Here is a 12601-nt window from a genome sequence, read left to right on the forward strand (position 1 = left end):
CAACCCATTGCACCTTTGTGGAGGCCTCCCGCCGTGCCCGGCCCCACCACCGCCGGATCTGGCCGACTGACACTTTTAACCCCCTACATTTTTAACCCCCTACATAGATACCATTTTATCAAAAAAAACACCGTCACTTATAGTATAAGTTCTGGTTTTTCTTTAAAATCGGCACCTATATTTACTAAAAGGTGCTGGTTTTCTATTTTTTTCACCCCGCAGAGGTGAGAAAAACTCTATAGGTGCCGATTTTAATATTTCCGGCACATATAGTGCCGATATGTATATGCTTTTTTGTAGTAGTGTATATTTTTGGATCAAGGGAGTAAAAGCGCATTCCATTTAGGGGTGAAGTAGTGGTTATATGATTTCACTAATCAAAATTTAAATCTTGACACCACACAATTACTTAGAGTACAGTAATTAGATTTAGCCACAGCTAGTATTTTTTTTAATAATAAAATTTATTCCGGCCTTTGCTCTAGAAAAGTAGAGCCAATTATTTCGGAGTTTACGGGATAAAAAGCTATGAATTACAAAATTACAGATCAACTAAAATAAATACTAAGAAAACCATCCTAAAGATAGAGATCAAAGTGTGCATAACCATTGTTTCTACCAATAGGGTTTTTTTTTTCGGGGATACCAATAGGTTATTAGTTATACGTAATACGTGTCTCTTAAATCAGGAAAGATAGAGATCAGAGTGTACATAACTATTATTTCTACCAATGATTTATAAGTTAGATGTAATCCTTGTCTTCTTTTTTTAAATAAAAAAATCTCTTATATCCGTGGTCAATCTTTTGCTATATTAATGGGGCATGCTATGTGCTTGCTAATATATACAGTGCTCTCTACTGGTAGTAGAAAGCAATCTAAACCGTGTATTTGATATTAAAGGGTTCAGATCTATTCATACTACCACCTCAATTAGCAGTACAAGAAACGTGGAGGGGTATTATTAGAAAAAAAATGGTGCAGAGACATATAGTCATTTAGCAGTGATATAATGGTGCGACGCCAGCGCAATGGATGATCACAGATCGATTTAGCCGGGACAAAAACATAAATGACAAAGTTATCTCTAATAATTGTATTAGTAAATTACTACTTTACCTGTAATAACGAACGGTTTAGATCATTTCTACTGGTAGTATAATACTACTAGTAAATAGCATGGGAGCATCACTACCTGTGCTTTTGATTACGTGTGGGCGTTCCTATATATGTAAACGAAAAGGAGAGAAAAAAATCAAAATATTATACTCAATCTTTTGACGTCAGTTTTGTAAATTATGCCCCCACAACCTGGTCGATCACCGGTCATTTTTGTTGCATATGATACGCTAGATTAGATATTATATATAATCTTTTCTGCAACCGATCTGCATGCAAATGAAACATTATTAACGTCGATTGATGGATCGATCGATGGATGCCGGACAACTTGAAGGGACGTCATGCTTGCCATATCCATGATGCAAGCTTGCATGTATACAGTACTTCCTCCGTCCAGTAAATGTGACGTTTTAAGGTTTGGAACCAAAATTAGCTGAGGTGTAAAATGACCAAATTGTTCCTATGATTTGATTGAGCTATCATTTCCAGCATTTGTTAATGCACCCAGATTATCATTTCTGGAAGTTTCCTGATTGCTGATGAAACCACAACACAGTGCCACGTGTTACAAGAAGTTTAGGAAAAGGCATCATTAACATATTCAAAAATTTGAATCAACCATTAAGTAATCTTTGCCGCCCAGGACTGCCTCTTCATTTGCTAGTTCTTTTTTTTTTTGAGAATTCTTTATTTGCTAGTTCTGGCGCCCAAGAGTGCCTCTTCATATGCTACAAATACTGAAAGGGCCATCCATTTCATTCCATTTCATCAACCTACATATCCAACTGAAAACCACACACATCCAATCCAAATGATCAGAGATCTAAATTTACTACCGGAAGAGGAAGGAGATGGAGGGGCTTTACCTGATCTCAATGGACAAGCTGATATGGAAGAAGATGGAAGAGCTGCTGTTATCCTTGGAGATAACCTTCTTGGAGTTGATGGCCAGGAACATGGAGGTTTTCTTGATCTCAACTTGCATCCTTTTGATCTCAACATGGAGGCTATAGAAGAAGAACAAATGCATCAAGGTAAGATTTCAATACTTATCAATCATCTGCGCTGGACCAAGCACTTACTAACTTGCTGGAATCAAGGGCTTTTATTTGAAATGGTTTTATGGATGATTTACACTAGCACGCACCAGTTTCCTATTAGTTAAATAAATCAATCTATTCCATTTAGTACCTGTGTTCCATTCCAGTTTGATTATCCAGAATCATACCATAATTCAGATATAAGCTGGTGTTGTAAGGTTCGAATGTTACAGTTAGTGTACTCCGAAAAAAGAATGTTACAGTTAGTGTACAATTTTAGCATTTTGGTTTCTAGTATTATTTTTCCTGATCCTTACTCATATAAGTGATATGTAAGTGCATATCTTTAATTCTAAGCAATGACTAGAACTTTATAAGTGATCCTTATCGGTATACTAGAAAATTATAAAATGATATGTATATGCTGAGTACAGGCAATGACAGCCAAAGGTATATGACACCAATGCATATTCCCTGGCCTGTATGTATTGCTCACAATATGCATGAAACAAGGCCAAACAGCTAGGATGTGACGATGCGTACGTGGATTATAAATTTACATCTTCAAAGACTACTGGAAATTTGCTCCAACTGTATAGATTCGGTTTCTTATGCAGTGCATTAGAGCTAATACTGCTTTTCACAGATCCATCATGGATGATCTTACTTTCCCATTGAATGGAAGTGCTCCATAAATCTTTTGTTGAATCAACTTTAATTTTTTTACAGTACATTAGTTTTTATTTAGCAACTAACAATCTTTCTTTATACATATGCAGATTAGTTATCTCCAAAATGTTCTCTCAGTCCACACTATATATTTAAACAACAAAATTTCAAGCATGTATACATGAACAAAGGTTGCATTAGTTAGTCGCTGACCTCTTGCAATTTGCATTATTAGACCACTAACCATTCATGCATAAGCCTGCATGTAAAATTATAAAATGACAACATGAGCAGTGACATATTTACAAGTGTACTAACCAACAAGTATTTGGGCAGACAACGTGATGCACTGTGCAGCGCACGTCGTGCATGGGAATGCACATGTAAATGAAGAACAAGAAGAAACTGAACTAGGTAAAATTAATGTTTGAATAAATGTACGCATTCTTATTAACCCAGATTAACTTAACATGTCAAACATTTTTTGTAGATGATCATGACGCATTGCAATTTGAGCTGGAAGCCTTGGAGGATGATCTTCGAGAGTACGGAGTGTATGCCGAAGCTGTCAATGTTGTCTTTGATTTAGAGGACTTGCCCGACTCAGATGACGATAAAGAAGAACATGCAAATGATAATGTGGCAAGTAAGTCAAAAGATTTGACAAACATACAAAGGCGAGGCATTTATCAATTGTTGCTTCAGAAAAGTAAAGATGGAAAATTAGAAAAACACACCACACGTTTAGTTGCTCAAGAGTTCCATGTTAGCATCCGTACAGTCCAACGTATTTGGAAGAGAGCAAAGATTTGCCATGAACAGGGAATAACAGTGAATGTTGATTCAAGGAAGCATGGAAACTCTGGACGCAAGAAGGTCGAAATAGACTTGTCAGTTATTGCAGCTATTCCAGTGCATCAAAGGAGCACTATCCGGTCACTAGCACAAGCCCTTGGTGTTTCCAAAAGCACATTACATAGGTGGTTCAAAGAAGGGCTGATACGGCGTCACTCAAACTCGCTAAAGCCTTATTTGAAGGAAGCAAATAAAAAGGAAAGGCTGCGGTGGTGTGTTTCTATGTTGGATCCGCATACATTGCCAAACAACCCAAAGTTTATTGAAATGGAAAATATTATCCACATAGATGAGAAATGGTTCAATGCATCAAAGAAGGAGAAGACTTTCTACCTGTATCCGGGTGAAGAGGAGCCATATTTCACAGTGCACAACAAGAACGCCATTGATAAAGTAATGTTCTTATCAGCAGTTGCGAAACCAAGGTATGATGATGAGGGTAATTGCACTTTTAATGGAAAGATAGGCATTTGGCCTTTTACTAGGAAGGTAAAATATTCTTCTTATTAAAAGTGTTGTTGATGTACATTTATTTCTGATATTCATGGGTAAACATAACTTATTTCATATACTAGCAGGAACCAGCCCAAAGGAGAAGTCGTAATAGAGAAAGGGGAACACTAGTAACCAAGCCAATAAAGGTTGATAGAGACACCATAAGATCATTCATGATCTCTAAAGTTCTACCAGCTATTAGAGCATGTTGGCCTCGAGAAGATGCAAGAAAAACCATATGGATTCAGCAGGATAATGCTAGAACTCATCTCCCTATCGATGATGCACAGTTTGGTGTGGCAGTAGCCCAAACCGGACTTGATATTCGCCTCGTGAATCAACCTCCAAATTCCCCGGATATGAATTGTCTAGATCTTGGATTCTTTGCTTCACTTCAGTCCTTAACACATAATAGGATATCTAGAAACATGGATGAGATAATCGAGAATGTTCACAAGGAATACCATGACTACAATCCTAATACTCTTAATAGGGTATTCCTTACACTACAAGGCTGCTACATTGAGGTCATGAGAGCTAACGAAGGGAATAAGTACAAGATCCCTCACATGAACAAGGAGAGGCTAGAGGCACTTGGTGTTTTGCCTAAAGCCCTTAGTTGTGATCGTGGGCTATATGAGAGAGTCGTGGAGTCTTTGGCTAACTAGTGGTGGCTATTTTGCGTTATATATGTAAATTGCTAATGCTATCTATGTAATTGTGGTTTGGAGAACTAACTGGTGTTATTTTGGGCTGTGTATGTAAACGTCATCTATCACTACGCCATTCGTAGGTTTTGGCAACAACCACTATGTATTTTTGACAGTCCTCATATAATATGTGTTATATATGTATTTTCACTGTTCGTTTCATCCTTAACAGATACATCAATGGCTGACTATCATACAATATTCCTAAACTATAATGTCGGTTCAATTGTGCACCAAATGCTTGGCATACTCAACTCAAAATTTTGCAATACTGTATTTACAATCAAAATCTCGCAGCATAGACTACAAGAAGTTTTCTTTAGGTTCGAGGTGCAAGTGACATATTGAGCTAAGTAAACAAATTCACCAAAGATGACACAAATAAACTTTAAAAGGTCCTTATAATTAATTAGTTAATTACACATATTGATCAAGCATGTACTGCTTACAGACTACGCAAAAGGGAATGTGAACCAAACAGGCTTGGTAGTCATGCTAGTTCTTCATTTTTTACATATATGCAAAGATCAAAGTGGTTTAGCCAAAGCAGGATTCCATTTCTCTAGCCTTGATCACCTCATTAGTAATGCAATATTACTAATATGTCTTACTCCTAGAACTAATACTCCTAGATGGCATATCTTCCATGGCATTATTTGTGAGGTATGGGGAAGTATAGGGGAAGTAAAATCCGTAACATACTTTCACAAATTTCAGCAAATTCGTCGACGCCCTCATCTCCAGCAGCTACACTGTCGGGAGGCAGCTCGGAGTCGTGGTCGCCGCCACACGCCTCGTCCTCTGAGTCAGGGATGACGCAGCCGTCAGGAGGCAGCTCAGAGTCGGGGTCGCCGCCACACGCCTCATCCTCGGAATCAGGGACGACACAGCCGTCGGGAGGCAGCTCGGAGTCAGGGTCGCCGCCACACGCCTCCTCCTCGGAATCAGGGACGACGCAGCCGTCAGGAGGCAGCTTGGAGTCGGGGTCGCCGCCACATGCCTCCTCCTCGGAATCAGGGACGACGCAACCGTCGGGAGCCAGCTGGGAGTCAGGGTCGCCGCCACACGCCTCATCCTCGGAATCAGGGACGACACAGCCGTCGGGAGGCAGCTCGGAGTCAGGGTCGCCGCCACACGCCTCCTCCTCCTCGGAATCAGGGACGACGCAGCCGTCGGGAGGCAGCTCGGAGTCGGGGTCGCCGCCACATGCCTCCTCCTCGGAGTCAAGGACGACGCAGCCGTTGGGAGGCAGCGGGGAGTCGGGGTCACCACCACACGTCTCGTCCTCGAAGTCAGGGACAAAGCCGCCGCCGGGAGGCAGCTCGGAGTTGGGGACGACACCGTACTCCTCACCCTCGGAGTCAGGGACAAAGGTGCCCTCGGGAGGCAGCTCCGACTCAGGGTCACCGCCACAAATCTCGTCCTTGGAGTCAAGGACAAACCCGCTGCCAAGGGGCAGATCGGAGTTCGGTACACCTCCACTTGCCTCGTCGTCGGAGTCAACGATGAAGCCACCGCCGGGATGGCGCTCCGCATCGGACATATAGCCACATGCATGCTGCTCCTCGGTGAGGTAGTGGACGCCGCCGGCACCGAGCACCCTACCACCACGCCGCCTGCATCCTCCTCGGCTTCCTCCACTTGCCTGTTGTGAGTCGGCATCTATTTCCACAGCCCTCTGCTTGCGTACAGCCCATCTACCCCGCCGAGCAGTTACCTCCATGACCGTGACGGCCGGAGAATCGGCGCAGCCCCGCCGCGCCATTGCTGACATGGACCGCCGAGTGGAGAGGAGAGGTGAGGAGGCTAGGGAGGTGGGAGGCGACGGATGAGATAGATCGGGGTGGGGAGATTAGGGATCGTTGGGGGGCTGAAGCATCTAGGCCCCCGTTGTTAATTTTGGTAATTAATGACAAGCACTAATTGTGGACTAACCGTTGCTATTGAGATTTATTTTAAGTTAGGTCCACGTCATGTGTGCGCATGGATGACTATTGATGGATTAAAATTTGATGGCGTGAAGCGAAGAAAAGAAAACGGTAAAACTAGTGCTTTAGTTTTAAAATTGATCGAGGTAAAGGGCGATCAAATTTGCTAATTTATATTTTAGTTTCGTCGTACTATCAAGGGGGGTAATGACCTAGCAATGGGATGATTTTAATTGCCACATTAGGTCATTATGCATTTAGACTTGTGCTCACATTTCATCACACACAATTTTCACATTGTATCTCAGTGGGTTCGGCCTGACCAGGGGCGGTTAGACCGGCCACATAGTGGCGGTCTGACTGGCGTGCCCTGGCCGGTCTGACCAGCGCCACAACGGCGGTCTGACCGGCGCATAAGGCCGGTCTGACCGGTGGCACATGCGCGGTCAGACCGGCCCCCTGGAGGCCGGGATGGTGCTACTCGGGATGGCCGATACAGAGCCGACGGAGCCGTATTCGGTCAGACCAAGCCGATGGCGGTCTGACCGCCCACTCAACGCCGGTCTGACCGGCCAGGCCGATGGGGCCCTCTGACAGGGCTACAACGGCTAGTTTTCTAGCCGTTGCAGAGTAGCACGGTCTGACCGGCCACATACCTCCGGTCAGACCGGCAGAGCACAAAGTTGGGGGATTTCGCCCCCAACGGCTAGTTTTGGATGGTGGGAGTATAAATACTCCCCCTCCAGCAGCAATGGGGCTCTCTTGGCACCCAATTCAATTGCATACACCCCTTGCACCTCTCTCACACCCACTTGAGCTTTGTGTTCATCCATCTAGTGTGTTAGAGGGTTGTTCTAGCCAAGAGTCAAGTGCATTTGCTTTCATTTGTAGAGCTAGTGTGGCACTTGATTGATCATCTCCACGCCGGGTCATTGCTTGTTACTCTTGGAGGTTGCCGCCTCCTAGACGGCTTGTGGAGGAGTTGCCCGGTGACCTCTCCGAGAAGATTGTGGAGGAGTCCCGGCGCCGGTTTGTGAGTGGTTTGGAGTTCACCACCTTCGGAGTGAAGGAAGAACTACCCTACTTATCGAGGCTTGGGTAGTCTTCTCCGTGGGCCGGCTCCCGCCTTGCCCACCCCTTGACGAAGGGGGCGTGCGGTGGCTTCGTGGTTGAGTGGTGGAGTTGGGCTCGCCTCAACGGGGAGTAGGAAACCGGCGAGTTTCTGAACCTCGGTGAAAAATCTCTTGTCTCCTTGTCTCATTTGATTGTCGCATTTACATTTGTGCAATTTACATTTCTAAAGACAAACTTGAGTTCATATCACCATAGGATTGCTAAACATTGACATAGGAGTGTGATTTACTTTCCTAGAGATATAATTGAGCCACTATCACTCGAGGTTTGCAAAACATAACTTAGTTGCTTAGTTAGAGTTGACCCTCACCAAGCCTAGCAACTTAGGTTAGTTTTGATTAGGTGACATTCAGTTTTAAATCGCCTATTCACCCCCCTCTAGTCGACATCTCGATCCTACAAGTGGTATCAGAGCTTGGTCTCTCTTTATTGGGTTTCACCGCCTAGAGAGAAGATGTCGAACGAGGTGAACCATGTTGGGAAGGCTCCTATGTTTAATGGCACAAACTACTCCACTTGGAAAATTAAAATGTCTACTCACCTCAAAGCTATGAGCTTCCATATTTGGAGTATTGTGGTTGTAGGCTTTGCTATCACCGGCACACCCTTGACGGAGATTGATCACCGCAACCTCAACTTAATGCCCAATCTATGAATGCTTTGTTCAACTCTTTGAGCCAAGAGGAGTTCGATAGAGTGAGCAACCTTGAGACCGCATATGAGATTTGGAACAAGTTGGCGGAGATCCATGAGGGCACAAGCGAGTACAAGGATGCCAAGCTTCATTTCCTCAAGATCCAATATGAGACATTCTCCATGTTGCCTCATGAGAGTGTGAATGACATGTATGGGAGGCTTAATGTCATTGTGAATGATCTCAAGGGACTTGGGGCAAACTACACCGATCTTGAGGTTTCCCAAAAGATGCTTAGGGCTCTAAGAAGTATGAGACCCTTGTCACCATGCTCATCAACTCCGACATGTCAAGGATGACACCCGCAAGCCTCTTGGGGAAGATCAACACCAATGACATGTACAAGTTGAAGAAGGAGGAGATGGAGGAAGCCTCACCTTCCAAGAAGTGCATTGCTCTCCAAGCCGAAGTTGAAGATAAGGACAAGGGCAAGGTGAATGAAGCCAATGAGGACTTGGAGGAAGAGATTGTCCTTCTTGCTAGAAGGTTCAATGATCTCTTGGGAAGGAGAAAGGAGAGAGGAAGGGGCTCTAACTCCAATAGGAGAAGAAATAGAAGACCCAACAAGACCCTCTCCAACTTGAGGTGCTTTGAGTATGGTGAGAAGGGACACTTTGCTTCCAAGTGCCCTTCCAAGGATGATGATTGAGACAAGTCATCCAAGAAGAAGAGTGGAGGCTACAAGCTCATGAAGAAACTCAAGAAGGAAGGCAAGAAGATTGAGGCCTTCATCAGGGAATGGGATTCAAATGAGGAGAGCTCCGCCTCATCCGGGTCCGAGGAAGAAGGTGGTGATGATGCAAGCTCCAAGAAGAAGAAGATGGTCGTTGTTGCCATCAAGGAGGCTCCATCACTCTTCGCTCCAATTTGTCTCATGGCAAAGGGCTCCTCTAAGGTAACATCTCTTAGTCATAGTGAGAGTGATGATGATTGTGATGATGTTTCCTATGATGAGCTTGTGAGTATGTTTGAGGAGCTCCATGCTTATAGTGAGAAGGAGATTGTCAAGTTCAAGACTCTAAAGAAGGATCATACTTCTTTGGAGGTTTTGTATTAGGAGCTAAAGACTTCTCATGAGAGACTCACCATTTCTCATGAGAGGAAGCTCATAACAACCTCCTTTCCACTACTCAACATGAAGCTCTCATTGATGTTGGCATATCTTGTGATTTGCTTGATGATAGTACTACTTGCCATATTGCTCATGTTGCATCATCTAGCATTTCTACCTCTTGTGATGATCTTGTGGATATGCCTAGCTCTAGCTCTAGCCCTTGTGTTTCTATTTGTGATGCCTCCCTTGTTGTTAAGAACAATGAGCTTGAGGAGCAAGTGGCTAAGCTCAACAAGAGTTTGGAGAGGTGCTTCAAGGGTAAGAACACTCTTAACATGATTTTAAGTGAGCAACGGTGCATCCTTAACAAGGAGGGACTTGGATTCATTCCAAAGAAGGGTAAGAAACCTTCTCACTGTGCCACTCGTTTTGTCAAGAGCAATGGTAAGTATTGCTCCAAGTGTCGTGAGGTTGGGCATTTGGTGAATGATTGCCCCGGTGGTAAGCCTTCCAAGACTTGCATGTTTGATTCTCATTATATGCTTAGGAAGGCTCATGATGGTAGCATTGTTGCTAGATATGTGGGTTCCCCTATACTCGGTGGTAAAAAGAATGCTATTTGGGTGCCCAAAGCTTTGATCTCTAACCTCCAAGGACCCAAACAAGTTTGGATACCTAAAAGAGCTTGATCTTCTTTTGTAGGTGAACTACCGCACCGGTGGAAGCCATTGGGTGCTTGATAGTGGATGCACTCAACACATGACCGGTGATAGGGCTATATTCACCACATTTGAAGTAGGAGGGAATGAACAAGAGAAAGTGACTTTTGGAGACAATAGCAAAGGAAATGTAATTGGGTTAGGTAAAATTTCTATCTCCAATGATTTATCAATTGATAATGTCTCTCTTGTTAAATCTCTAAATTTCAATTTGCTTTCGGTTGCTCAAATTTGTGATCTTGGCTTGTCATGTGCTTTCTTCCCGCAAGAAGTTATTGTTTCTAGCCTTCTTGACAAGTCTTGTGTGTTCAAGGGTTTTAGATATGGAAATCTTTATTTGGTTGATTTCAATTCTAGTGAAGCAAATTTGAAAACTTGTTTAGTTGCAAAAACTTCATTGGGTTGGCTTTGGCATAGGAGGCTAGCCCATGTTGGCATGAATCAATTGAGCAAACTTTCAAAACGTGATCTAGTTGTGGGCTTGAAAGATGTGAAGTTTGAGAAAGATAAGCTTTGTAGTGCTTGTCAAGCCGGCAAGCAAGTTGCATGTTCTCATCCTACTAAGAGTATCATGTCCACATCTAGACCATTGGAGCTCTTGCATATGGATTTGTTTGGTCCAACAACCTATAAGAGCATTGGTGGTAATAGTCATTGTCTTGTGATTGTTGATGATTATTCTCACTATACTTGGGTGTTCTTTTTGCATGATAAGTCTATTGTTGCCGAGCTTTTCAAAAAGTTTGCAAAAAGGGCCCAAAATGAATTTAGTTGCAATCTTGTGAAAATTAGAAGTGACAATGGTTCCGAGTTTAAGAATACCAATATCGAGGACTATTGTGATGATCTTGGTATCAAACACAAACTTTCCGCTACCTACTCACCTCGACAAAATGGTGTAGTGGAGAGGAAAAATCGTACATTGATTGAGATGGCAAGGACTATGCTTGATGAATATGGTGTTTCCGATTCCTTTTGGGCAGAAGCCATAAACACCGCTTGCCATGCAACCAAAGGCTTTATTTGCATCGTCTCTTGAAAAAGACTTCCTATGAGATAATTGTTGCTTATTTTCGAGTTTTTGGTTGCAAGTGTTATATTTATCGAAAGGGTGTTAGACTAACCAAATTTGAAAGTCGGTGTGATGAAGAGTTTCTTCTAGGTTATGCCTCAAATAGCAAGACATACCGGGTCTACAACAAGAACAAAGGTATTGTAGAAGAAACCGCCGATGTTCAATTTGATGAGACTAATGGCTCCCAAGAGGGGCACGAGAATTTGGATGATGTAGGTGATGAAGGCTTGATGAGAGCTATGAAGAACATGTCAATTGGAGATGTCAAGCCTATTGAAGTGGAAGACAAGCCATCCACCTCCACTCAAGATGAGCCATCTACTTCCGCTACGCCAAGTCAAGCTCAAGTTGAAGTGGAGGAGGAGAAGGCACAAGATCCACCTATGCCACCAAGGATACACACCGCTCTTTCCTAGGATCACCCAATTGACCAAGTGTTGAGTGACATTAGTAAGGGTGTTCAAACTCGATCTCGTGTCGCTTCGATTTGTGAACATTACTCGTTTGTTTCTTGTCTTGAGCCAAAACATGTAGATGAAGCTCTTTGTGATCCGGATTGGATGAATGCTATGCATGAAGAGCTCAACAACTTTGCAAGAAACAAGGTGTGGACTTTGGTTGAAAGACCTAGAGACCACAATGTCATAGGGACAAAGTGGGTCTTTAGGAACAAACAAGATGAGAACGGGTTGGTGGTGAGAAACAAGGCAAGGTTGGTGGCACAAGGTTTCACACAAGTTGAAGGTTTGGACTTTAGTGAAACTTTTGTCCCCGTGGCAAGACTTGAGGCTATTCGCATCCTTCTTGCATTTGCATCATGCTTTGATATAAAACTATTTCAAATGGATGTGAAAAGTGCTTTTCTAAATGGTGAAATTGCCGAACTTGTCTTTGTTGAACAACCTCCCGTTTTTGAAGATCCTAAAAATCCTAACCATGTTTACAAACTCTCAAAAGCTCTTTATGGTTTAAAATAAGCTCCTAGGGCTTGGTATGAAAGATTGAGAGATTTTCTTTTGTCAAAGGATTTCAAAATTGGAAAAGTTGACACCACCCTTTTCACAAAAATCATTGGTGATGATTTCTTTGTGTGTCAAATTTATGTT

The 12601-nt window shown here is 43.0% G+C and overlaps 2 protein-coding genes across 2 annotated transcripts; one reads left to right on the plus strand and one right to left on the minus strand.

The window, feature by feature from the left end:
- Nucleotides 1-2011: 2011 nt before the first annotated feature.
- LOC107280908 (uncharacterized) lies at nucleotides 2012-4849 on the plus strand. The gene is made up of 3 exons (XM_015783035.1): nucleotides 2012-2156; nucleotides 3322-4175; nucleotides 4265-4849. The coding sequence occupies exons 1-3, from the start codon at nucleotides 2012-2014 to the stop codon at nucleotides 4847-4849; spliced, it is 1584 nt and encodes a 527-aa protein (XP_015638521.1).
- Nucleotides 4850-5543: 694 nt separating this feature from the next.
- Nucleotides 5544-6656, minus strand: LOC107276765 (uncharacterized). Its single transcript, XM_015783036.3, has 3 exons — nucleotides 6245-6656; nucleotides 6169-6170; nucleotides 5544-6104 (listed from the first exon to the last, which is right to left on the minus strand). Exons 1-3 carry the CDS (start codon nucleotides 6654-6656, stop codon nucleotides 5544-5546), a joined length of 975 nt encoding a protein of 324 aa, XP_015638522.1.
- Nucleotides 6657-12601: the final 5945 nt, after the last annotated feature.

This window comes from Oryza sativa, chromosome 5 (genome assembly GCF_034140825.1).
Source record: "Oryza sativa Japonica Group chromosome 5, ASM3414082v1".
NCBI classification, from domain to species: Eukaryota; Viridiplantae; Streptophyta; class Magnoliopsida; order Poales; family Poaceae; genus Oryza; species Oryza sativa.

Excerpts from the sequence above, each read along its gene's own strand:
- LOC107280908 (XM_015783035.1), top strand. The coding sequence starts at position 2,012 with ATGGAAGAAGATGGAAGAGCTGCTGTTATCCTTGGAGATAACCTTCTT. Across the intron at positions 2,157-3,321 it reads AGAAGAACAAATGCATCAAG|ATGATCATGACGCATTGCAA; the intron begins GTAAGATTTCAA and ends CATTTTTTGTAG. Across the intron at positions 4,176-4,264 it reads TTTGGCCTTTTACTAGGAAG|GAACCAGCCCAAAGGAGAAG; the intron begins GTAAAATATTCT and ends ATATACTAGCAG.
- LOC107276765 (XM_015783036.3), bottom strand. The coding sequence starts at position 6,656 with ATGGCGCGGCGGGGCTGCGCCGATTCTCCGGCCGTCACGGTCATGGAG.